Source organism: Lissotriton helveticus, chromosome 3_1 (assembly GCF_964261635.1).
Source record: "Lissotriton helveticus chromosome 3_1, aLisHel1.1, whole genome shotgun sequence".
Classification (NCBI taxonomy): Eukaryota; Metazoa; Chordata; class Amphibia; order Caudata; family Salamandridae; genus Lissotriton; species Lissotriton helveticus.
In genome coordinates, this window is record NC_136061.1 from 754,328,913 (window position 1) to 754,340,920 (window position 12,008).

The 12,008-nt window shown below is 44.6% G+C and overlaps 1 protein-coding gene across 1 annotated transcript in view; it reads right to left on the reverse strand.

The window, feature by feature from the left end:
- Window positions 1-12,008, reverse strand: part of CTR9 (CTR9 component of Paf1/RNA polymerase II complex) — a 263,261-nt gene that overhangs the window by 28,728 nt on the left and 222,525 nt on the right. The window contains exon 20 of the mRNA XM_078680945.1: window positions 8,404-8,539. Coding sequence (XP_078537071.1) covers window positions 8,404-8,539 — 136 coding nt within the window. The remainder of the gene's footprint in view (window positions 1-8,403; window positions 8,540-12,008) is intronic.

Below are 12,008 nucleotides of genomic sequence, written 5' to 3' on the forward strand. Positions count from 1 at the left end.
AGGTGAGGGTCTGTTCTCATAACAATCCTATCACTGTGTATCTGCAGGTAGGGCTCTTGAAGCGTTAGCGCCTGCAACTCCGTCTCCGTAGTGATGTGATGGCTACTAAGAAGGCCATCTTCAGTGTGAGCATGTGCAGTGTAACTTTGTGCATGGGCTCGAATGGTGCCTTCATCAATTGGGTCAGCACTACGTTGAGGTTCCAAGCTGGTGCTGGCATTCTGTTCGGGGGTGCGATTCTCTTCGCCCCGTCTAGAAATCTCTTAACGACTTGGGAGGTGAAGTAGCTTTTCCCCGTTTTTCCTCTAGTATGAGCCACAATCGCCGCTAAGTGTACCCTTAGGGACGTGTAGCTTAGTTTGCGTTGCAGTAGATGTGTTAAGTATTTTATCGCTGTTGACTCCCTTGTGATCTTTCTTTGCAGTTTCTCTCTAATGCACCATTCTGAGAATCTCTTCCACTTTGCTACGTAGCATTTCCTTGTGGTAAGCCTTCTTGCCTCCCTGAGCACTGCCATTGTGCTAGCCGGTAGCTTGAGTTGTGCAAACTTTAGGTCTTCAGGAGCCATGCTGCCAGGCTGAGGCTCTCTGGCTCTGGGTGTAGCCCCCTTCCGTTCTGCATTGTTAGCAGGCCCCTTTTTTTTGGGAATCTGTGTACTGGTACCTGCGCCATCTCCACAATTTGCGAGAACCATGACTGTCTGGCCCACTGAGGTGCTATTCGTATCAGTTGCTGAACCTGCATTTGCTGAGTACCCTGTGTATCGGTGGGATTGGTGGAAAAGCGTATGCAAATGTCTTTGACCAACTTATCCATATCGCATTCACTTGTGACCGGTGGTCTGGTTCTCTGGATGCGAAGTGTTGGCATTTTGCATTTTGGTGTGTTGCAAATAGGTCTATTTGGGGTGTACCCCACTTCCGGAATACCTTCAGTAATTCCTGTTGGTTGATCTCCCATGCGTGTGATGCTGACGCCTGCCTGCCTGCTGAGTCTGTCTGCCTCTATGTTATCCTTCCCTGGGAGATGTATTGCTAGTAGGTCTATCTTTAGTGGGATGGCCCATGTCCAAATCTCCTGTGCTAGCCTCAATAGCGCTACTGACTGTGTTCCTCCCTGCCTGTTGATGTAGAACATGGTCGTAGTGTTGTCTGTCTGGATCAACACCCGGTTTCCGTACAACTGCTTCTGAAAAGCTTTCAGGGCTACGAAAACTGTTTTAGTTCCAGGGAATTGATGTGCTTGACCATATCCTGTTGCGACCACAGCCCTCTCGCCTTGAGCTTGTGCATATGCGCGCCCCACCCCAGCTGGGATGCGTCCGTTGTGATGGTCACTGTTGGAGTTGGTTGTGTGAAAGGTTTCCCCTTGTTTGTTCCATTACGCTATTTCCTGATGCACTGCGTGTGTGACAACCACTAGATCTTCCCAACTCCCGGTTGCCTGTGACCATTGCTGTTGTATCTATTCCTGGAATGGCCTCATGTGTAGTCGAATATTTTGGACTAGGTGAATGCAATACACCATCATTCCCATTAGCTCGCTCGCCCGTCCTCGCTGTCAGAACTTGCCCATTGCGGTAATGATGTGTTTCCGTCAGTATCTCCAAGGTTCTCTTCCTGCTGGGGAACACTTTGGCCTGTATAGTGTCTATCTCCGCTCCTAAGAATATCTTGATTTGCTCTGGCTCCATTGACTATTTCTCCCAATGAATCGATAAACCCAGCCCTGTCAGTGTTCGTATGACCTGCTGGATGTGTAATTTGGATTGATCGTATAAACTAGCCTTTACGAGCCAGTCGTTGAGATAGGGGTATATGTGTATCCCTTGCCTTTGTAGGTGTACTGCGACAGCTGCTAGGCATTTTGTAAACACCCTTGGTGCAGATTTCAGGTCGAATGCCAGTACTGTGAACTGGTAATGGCTTTGGTGGATCACAAACCTTAGTAGTCGCTTGTGTTTGTGGTTGATGGGGATGTGCAAGTATGCGTCCTTTAAATCTCTGGTAGCCATGAAGTCTCCTTGCTGTATTTATGGTATTACCTCTTGTAGGGAGTTCATCTTGAATCTTTGAGTCCTCACAAATCTGTTCAGGAACCTTAGATCTAGTATAGGTCTTAGTGTTTCATCCACCTTTGGCACCAGGAAGTAGGCTGAGTAAACCCACTTGTTCCCTTGGTTTTGCGGTACCACTTCTATTGCCTCCTTGCTGAGCAATTCTTGCACCTCTAGCTGCGAGAGCTCATTTGCTGAGTGTGGCTTTCTTCTTGGTTTTCTGTTTGGAGGTTGTCTTTCCAACTCTATACAGTATCCGTATTGTATGATATTTAGTATCCATTTGTCTGATGTGACCGTCCTCCATTCCTGGATGAAGTCTCTTATTCTTCCCCCTACCAGTCTAGAGTGTTCGACGTACTGTTTGTCGTTGAATATTTGGCTGCATTTTCTCTTTTTGTCTTTACGCCCACCCCGAGGTGTTGCTAGGGTGGGGGCTTGATGCATTTTGGAGTCACATGGTTGAGGGCTGTTGTCCTCTTCTTTGTGTTTGTCCTCGTCCGTTTCCGCGCCATCGAAAGGACTGTCCCCGGGGTTGGTACTGCCAGTTTTGCTGCTCCTGACCCTGTTGCTGCTGGACTTGGTTGTTTCCTTGGTAGCCTTGCTGGAAAGTTTGGTGTGATGTGGTCTGCACGTTGCCTCCACTTTTACGACCTGGCCTGCTTGTGGGTGTGCCTCTTCTCATCCCCCTGAACTGCAGTGCTCCCATGGACCTTGCTGTTTCGTTGTCCTTGAGCTGCGTCAACTTGTTGTCCACTGGTGTGCCGAACAGTTGCTCTCCATTAAAGGGTGTATTTAAGATGTTACATTTTACCTCTGGCTTGAAATCCGAAATTCTCAGCCATGCTGGTCTTCTCTCAGTCACTCCTATCATCATTAGCCTGTTAGATGTTTCTGTAACATCCATTGCCGATTTTAGGCATGTGTTCACCAAGTTCTTTCCTTCCTCTACCAGGTGAGCAGCTCTTTGCTGGTACTAATCTGGTAGATGCTTCATGAGCTGCCCCACTCCATCCCAGTGTTGGTATGCGTGCCTGTTGAGCAGGGCATTGGAATTCTCAATGTGCCACTGTATTGCCGCATTTCTCTCCACCTTTCTCCCTGTGAGGTCCATCCTCCTACTCTCCTTGTCTGGAGGTGGTCCAGCATTTGTGTGAACATTAGGCCATTAGCCCTTTTACTAGCCGTTATTGCAATTATGGAGTCGGATGGCACTGACACCTGGATGTATGCAGGGTCCTTTGAAGAATCTTTGTACTTCTTCTCGGTTCTAGGTGTCACAGCTTTGCATACTGCTGGCTCCTTAAAGGCCTCTCTTCCCTGGTCCAGCACACTAGGGAGCATGGGCAGGAATTGGCTCCTGGTCTGTTGAGGCAGTAGAGTTTCCAGGAGGAAACATGCATTGGGCTTCTCCTCCTCCATTTTCAGTCCATAAGTCTGTGCAGCCTTCTGCATGACCATGTTGTAAATCCCTATGTTGTCTGGCGGCGAAGGCCTCGAAGGGTAAGTGTCTACGCCCTCTTCCGGCGTCGAGATCTTGCCATTCCACGTCTTGTGCCTCTGAGGACTTCGAGTCCCGATAGGATTGCAGATCTTCGTCGCCTTCTCCCTCGAAATAGTAGTCCTCTTCTCCCAGTTCCGAGACTGGTTCGGGCGTTTTCGCCAGCTCCGCGTCTCGTCGTCCCTTTAGACCTCGACCGCGGGTTTCAGCGGGATGGTGTATTCACTCATCTTCTCGTCGAAGTCCTTCTTCCGCTGTAGGATGCTTGCCATTTCGGCCTCAAGCCTCCTCTTTTTCCTCTCCATCTCGGCAGCATCTTCGGCGTCGAGGGTTGGGGCGCTTCTCTCCGAGGATGTCAATGTCGGTCCTTCTTTCCTCGGTGCCGAGGTGTCCTTCTCGAGGGCAACCTGACTGTCCCGGGAGGTTGTTGCTTTCGGCGGCAGAGCTACCTTCGAGGACTTAGCTTCACTTCTACGAGTGTCACTCGGGGATTTTGCTTCACTCTTTAGAGTGTCACTTGGATATTTAGGGGTCGACGACTCCCTTACCTCCTTGGACGTCTTCTTATGGACCCTGACAACTGTGCGGTCCTCCGGTCATGTTGTCCTCTTCTCTACTGAAGAGGCCCAAGTCTTGTCACGATGGAGGTGGCCCCAGTCTTGCAGCGATGGAGGTGGCCCCTGCATGTTGTGGTTCGCCCTTGTCTGCCTCTCCCTTAATCTGAGGGTCTTGGGTGTAAACGCCAAGCAGGCGTTGCAGTCTTCGCTTCTGTGGTCGAGAGGCAGGCAGAGGTTGCAGACTGAATGCTGATCTTTCTGCACGTACTTGGTGGCGGCAATTGGTGTAAAACTTGAACAGTGTTTTGTCCATCCCCGTGCTCAGGGAGCCCCCCTCCGAGTGCAAAAATTATAATCAGTTTTAGGCAAGATGCAATTCAGCATTCCTCACCCTTTGGCAATTAAACAACTATGGGGCAGGGAGTTGAGATCATTTCCGACTAGAGATCTTATTGGGATTGCCAATAAAAAGCCAGGTTATCATGACCAAAAGGGGTTGTGGTTGTTATGATCAAATCAAGACGATGTTATGCCATGTCCAGTGTATGATAGTGTTGATTTCCTAACGTGAAAGCCTGTTGGGGCAGCTTTTGCTGCCTTTTGGTGGGAAACAGTTTTTTTTGTTGCAGTAGTCTCCCTCCCACCCGCCAACCCCCTACACTTTTTTCCAGGTGTTTGATGGCAACTTTCACTGGAGTTCATTGGGTTCCTGCTAACTAGGTCCCCAGTGTCAGTGTTCTTCCCCCAAAACAAGGTAACTGGTCAATTGACCCCCATTTGGCCAGGCTTTCAGCACCTCTAAGTCCCTAGTTAGTTGTACCCCTGGTACCTAGGTCATAGGAATTAAAGAGGGTCCCTAAGAGCTGCAGCATATCCTGTTCCACTCTAAGGGACCTAGCACCAAAATCACGCAGACTGCCACTGCAGGCTGCGTGGCAAGGTGTTCTAAAAAGTGAAAATACAACATGGCACACACCCTGTGTGCCACATCCCCTAACACTGCATGCAGTTTTTGTAAGTCACCCCTACAGCATGCCTTCCATCCCTAAGGCATGGTGCATTATCTTACATGTGAGGAAATAGCTGCATGAGCAGGGAAGTCATCTTTAAGTTTTGTACTGGTCACTGGTCAAAACGTGTTTCCTAGCTACATAAAGGCCTCGCTGAAATTCATGGTGTTTGGTATCAAACGCCTCATATTAATGAACCCACTGATTCCACTTATGGATGTATCCAAGGGAGCGGACTTTGCCAACGGGGTCCCCAGACACACGAGGCAAGCCCATGCGTGTGTTTGTACAGACTGGACTTCCAGTCTGTCTGCAGCCTCTTTCTTCAGGTTCCCTCCAACCGCGAGAGACTCCTGCACCAGAATCCGACCAAAAAACACACCGCTATATCCGAGCCCAACAGCCGAGAAGAAGTGGACCAAATGTGTCCCTGTGTGCCCAAGGATCTCAAGGGTCGAGGCCCCCTGTAGGTTTCTCTGCACTGGTGCCCCAGTCCCTGCTTGCAGCCTCTTTTTAACCAGACAGTTCTCGCATTGAAGTGAATGGGACACGCAACGCTGTGACTAACCTCTGCAATGTACGCTCCAGAGCTATTCAAGGTGACATGTTGGTGTGGCCTTGGACTTTGCACCAAACTCACCTCAAGTCCAGATGAACAGTACCGTAAGTCGCTGACAAGTGTTTGAATGCAGTATAGGTTAACATTACCGATCCAGAAATTGCACTGTGTTAATTTTTGAAAACTGTAAAAATTCATAAGTCAAAAATACTTTCCTGATTCCGATGATCTTGGTATCTAAATTTATATAAAAGTAGGTGTTATTTTTAGAAATTGGTGTCAGATTTCTTTGTTGAGTGTGGTATCACTGACTACCTTTGTGTGTAATAAATGCTTAACACTACTCTCTGATATGCCTAACTGCTCACCCACACTACCACAAAAGGGAGCATTTGGGGTGTTAATTGTGCGTCTGTAATTCCTGCAGGGTTTGCTTGGACTCTTCACATGGTGTACCTATATTTGGTCTACTATACAAAAAGTCAGCATCCTACATACAGTGTTAGCAAAGGGAATATTAATTATTTGAACTATTTTACTCCAGTTTTGAGAAAGCATCTTGTCCTTTAAAAAAAGAATAAAAGTGAACTTGTGTGTAATTTAAGTAGTGCTCATGTAAAACGCCCCAATATATGCTGGTCGGGTTCATTTGCTCTATTTTAACAGTCTAAAAAAGGAAAGAAAAGAGTGCCTTAATCACAGGGGACGGACCCTAATTATGGTAAATCAATACATTTTTGTTAACTGTAACTAGACTAATTCTAAAAATGTTGCATGCGATTTTAGGACCAACTGTAGGTTGACCAAAACACTGGAATAGCCAACCGATAGAGAACGAAGTCCAAGTGTGGTAATGCTTAGCAGAGCCTTAGCATAATTCTAGAATAAAGTAGGACTCATGGTTATCTTTGAAAGATGAGTTAGCCTGCTAATCATCAAAACAAGTGAATGATGGTGAATACGCATTTTAGCAACCCTGAGTAAAGATTAACTTGTGGTTCATAATAAGAAGCGCAATGAAGAGGCAAAAACATTAAGATTGAGCTTTAGACAATTTTGATGATATATTGCTTACACACTTAAGACACGGATTCATAAAGAACAGATACTCCCATTTTCTTGGTGATAGGCCTGTATGCTTTATCCTGTCACAGATCTCCAAGGATTTGAATGCCCAAGGATTTATGAGCCATCTGGTTTTCACAGCCCAAGATTAACTGTTATTTGGGCATGTCCGCTTGAAGAGCTGTGTTGTTGTGGGAGGAGAGAAGTAAACCCCGGCTCAGCCTCCAGCTTTGCCAAGAGGTGCTTCCTATTTTACTATGTGAGCTACAACTTTTGTACGGCTGTTCAGAAAACAATTATTCTAAGAACTTTAAAAGACTATTCATGAAGTGTACCCCACTAACTGGTACCACAAACTGCATTGTCTTTGCATGTTTTCATGTATGCTAGCTCAACGATAGTCCGGTTAAACGCATATCTCCAGCGGGAGCTTAGCCTAAATTCACCTTTTTGGAATAGATCAATCACCATGGGACTACACGTATGTGCACAAGCAACATTAATCCTTTCAGCAGAAACTCCTGAATCAGAGGTATTGTGATATAATGTAGATTTGAAGGTGGTTTCATATTTGCATTTTTCTTTTTAAATGTGCTTTGATAATATGACATTTACTGGATTAATGAAAGTATTGAGAAGCTCTTATGGCATTTGTTTTAATTTTCACATAATGAAAATAAAACAATGTTAACATTCGGAATACCAGATAACATTGGGCATCTATTAAAAGTATATTTTGGATTATCAGTGAGTTGTATAGATATTCATTAAGGAGCTATAATGACATAGCCAATTCTTAAATATTATGCAGAAATAAAGATGCTAGCCATACAGTGCAACCCCCTTAATTCTATAGAGTCACTGCCTGTGGGGAAGCAATTTTTTAGGATGCATTTGATGTGCTAATGTGCCACAGGAAGCAAAGGCATGATCTTGGAATTATTTTAGGACAAAGGAGAATTTAATCTGCTTTCCATTAGACCACCCAGGATACTTTACAATGGAAGCCTACAAATATGTCCTTTAATACAACATAACATAATAACTTGTTGGAAGCAGAATTAAGTGATATCAGTGAGCTCTGGAACAACAATGTTTTATAAGAGTTAGGCAGACATTAAAAAGGAAGAGATTATTAGTATTTATTTATAAGGTACGGCATTACTGAAAAACCAGTTGCTTCACTGGTTTGTAACAACTGTCAAGAGGAGGAGCATGATGGTGTAGTAATTCACATTGCCTGTATTGCATTGTGAGTTTATACTTAGTAATGGCATAATCAGAAATGCATTTCTTGTATTGTTAGATTACACACTTTAATGGTAAATGCATAAATAAATTTCTTATATAACCGATGAATATTTGGAGAGAACTAGTGTGGGTAGCTTATACATTTACTGGTAAAAGCAGAAATACACTTCTTGTACCACAACAACATGACAACATGAAAACGGAGCCAATGTTTCTTGAAGAGTCTGAATTGTTGCCACCCCCCAAGTGTATGGCTAAGGTGCGTTGTGGGAATTTTCTTATAATGTAGGCACCTGGTGAGGGGGTTTTAGAACACGAAGAGCATATACAAACTGTTTCTCTTGGAAAAAGTTGAATGTATTCAGTTTAAAGAAGCTCTGCAAAGTGAAATATTCAAGCAGTACCTGCTCTCTCTGCAGTCTTTGACGCAGCAATTCTTTCTCCTGCTCTTGTTTGGCACGTAGCTCTTTTTCTTCCTCATCCTGCTTGCGGGCACGGGCCACATGGTACTGAGCCTGACTCAACAAATCAGAGCACTGTCTGGAATAAACAATAAAAAATATATATGTATACATTTTTAACAATAGTACAGTGCACTTTTTTATGATAAAATTATGGCATTTGTTTTAATTTGCACATAATGAAAATAAAACAATTTCAACATTTTAAATACCAGATAACATTGGGCATCTATTAGAAGTATATTTAGGAATATTAGTGAGTCGTATAGATATTCATTACGAAGAGCTAGCAACAGCTACAAGTTTAGAATTTTGATCCCTTAACTGTTTTAGAGTACATTAAATGTGAGATGCTTCTGTACTGTAGGCAGAAACGCAATATGAAAGACTTGCCCTTGGTAGACTGGTACTTTAAAAGACTTGTTTGTCTGGGACTAAAACTTTACAACCAAAGAAATTTAAAAAACAACGGGTTCGAAATCAGGCCTATAAATTGAGAAGACACTAGAATCTGTGCCAACCCTAGTGTTGGCTGCGAAGGATGTAGAATAGGTGCACATGCTAGAAGGCGAGGAATGACAGGTTAAATTGTCTTACAAAGTGGAACCTCTTGAGTATGATAACATTTGAACATTACTGCACCAAATAGTCTGTGATCGGCTGGGTCGTTAAGAGCGGCGGCATTAGAAAAATTGGAAGAGAATAATACACTGCAAATAAAAACAAGCATTGGCATAGCCAATAGGTCTCGCCTTTGGGACCTTATCAGTATTTAGTTATGCAGCACAATATCCTTACTGCAACAACATTAACTGTTGCATAGCTAAACACTTATAAGGTCCCAAAGGCGAGACCTATTGGCTATGCCAATGCTTGTTTGTGTTTGCAATTGTAATGGAAGCTTTTTCGAGGACGGGTAAAAGCGCAGCATGTGGTATACGAACCGCAACAAGCTGCTTTTATCGGGTAATTGATGACGCACAATAGATGGTGTGGTAAATTAGGTTAAGGAATTTGCCTCCTAGAGAGTAATTAGTCTTGTAGGATACGAGTGTGGTCTGTAAAAGTATGTAGTTAGGCAAAGGTTTATCAGGTGGTGCATTAAATATTACGGAGTGCAGTGAAGATGCCTTTAGATGCATCCATTAAAAATTACCTAACACTTTGTGAATGCAATTTGCGAGACTGCCTGTTTCATCACAAATATTGAGAAGAAATTCAGTAGTATTTCCTTGTTTTTTTAGTCCTAACTACTTTTGGTGTATGGGAAAACGCTAATATAAGCTGGGCTTTAAGAATACTCCATCTTAAGCGTATGTATGTGTGGTGTAGCTTTTCCCAGTGGCAAAATAGCAAGCCCTAAAATGTGTTTTTTGTTAGACAGTTGTAAGAAAGTGGCTCTATACATACTGGACCAAAGTAAGGTACAATGTGTATAGATTCCCCAATCCCAAGATGTATAACAGAGGTTAAAGTCAAGGCAGTATCAGAGGACAGTATAAAGCATTTGTTGTACACACTCAGTCAGCAAAAGGTTTCACACACTCAAGAACTCAACTCCAAGCCAATTGTTTTTATATCAAAAGATATAGTCGTTTTATTTTAGAACCAACAGGTTTCAAAATATACTTTTCTCAATATGAGTGACTTTCGGTAATTATTTTGTAGACAGGCAATAGACTTAGTAAGTACAATAGTTACTGGGGTTGGAGTAGGCAACACAATTCTAAACACAATTTAACATTGTGCTCAATAGGTTTTTCTATAAAAATGCAATAGATTACTTTCAGAATTACTTTGCTAACCACAGGACTGGATCCTGGATTCCGTCCCGGGACCTAAGCTGTAAACAGTTAAGTAAAAGCGTTTTGGTTACAGTTGTACTTTTTAAAGGATATAAATGTATTTTCAAAGTTGACACTGGACTCCTAGATCCAGCACTGGGACCTCTACCTAAGACAGGTAAGTATTTACGTTTGAGCAGTTGGTACGATTTTTAAGGAATATTTGTAATTTCCAAAAATCAACACTTAGAAGACCTTTCAGAGAAAAACAGTCAATGGTTTCCTATAGAAGAAAATGCAGGTAACTGGTAAGTACAGTTAAGATTACTTTTGCGGTTCAGCACTGACCTAGAAGGTACAGCACTGGCTTCTCTCCTGATCCCAGGGGAGTATATCGGAAATCGTTATTCGGCTGATTTTAGAGGAATATTTTAAAGTTGCAAAAATCGACACAAAAGAAATTTCAGTGAAAACCAGTCAATGTTAGCCTATGGGAGGAAAGTGAGTTATCGGCTTTCAGGTGAGTACTCGACTGGTGAGGTTAAGGTTCTGGGCATAGACTCAGGGGTCTCCCAGGGTCGGAAAGATACCGTTGTTACACACTCAGCCGCACAGGGGCTGCAGAGAGAGCAGGCCCAATGCAATCCAATGGAGGGTAGGGGGCATTTGGTTGGTGGCTGTAAGCAGGCAGGTCACGCGGCTGTGGTCACTTACTCAGGGCAAGTGGGAAAGTAGAGTAGGGTAGGAGTTGCACTTCCAGCAGAACTCGGGCGGCTGGGTGAAGGGTGCTTTTGAGCGGTCAGGTGCTCAATGTTATCCAATGGGAAAGTTACAAAGTGAAAAAAGGCTTCGGGGACGGAGATTCTTCAGGTGCGACCACCACTTCGAGAGGTAAGTTGGGTTCTTGGAGAAGAGGTGAGTACCCCAAAGGAGGGCACAAGGGGCCGTTGGGCACTGGGTGCAGGAGTGTCTTTGGGTGTCGGGAAATCTTACCCTCGGCTGGTCGCGGTTGGGGGGCCCCTGGTTCTGAGGCTGCAGTCGTCGTCTGGGTCGTCGAAGATGGTCTTTGGGCACTGGACTTCGTGTCCCAGTCGCCGGGGGATGTCCTTGTGGTCTTGGATCACTCGGGCACGGGCCGGGCTCGGTGGATGCAGAGTGGGCTGGATTTGCGGTTCCTGGCTGGCACCAGGGCTATGGTTGTTGGAGCCGAGCCTCTGCTCAGGGAGTCCCAATCTTTGAGAGGGTCAAGGCAGGCAGGTCCTCCAGGCTTCCAGGTTTGCTGTCCGCAGGAGTCGCGGGGATTTAGCAGGGACAGTTTCCAGGGTCGACAGGCCGGGTGGGCTGCGGCCAAGTCAGTGGGTGTCGTCCTGTTAGCAGCTGCACAGCAGGTGTGAGAAAGTGGCTCTATGTATACTGGACTAGAAGGAAGTACAGTGTGTATAGAGTCCATCAACCCCAGAGGTATAACAGAGGTTAAAGTCAGAACTGACCTTACTCTCCAAAGTGGTAGCTTGGTCGAGCAATAAGGCAGTACCAGAGGACAATGTAAAGCATTTGATGTACACACTCAGTCAGCAAAAGGTTTCACACACTCAAGGACTGAACTCCAGGCCAATTGTTTGTATATCCAGATTTATGGTTGTTTTATTTTTAGAACCAACAGTTTTAAAAATATACTTTACACATTATGAGTACTCTCCTGTAAATACTTTCCAGAGGAGCAATAAGTTTGTACACACAATAATCACAGGTTAGCTAATAAGC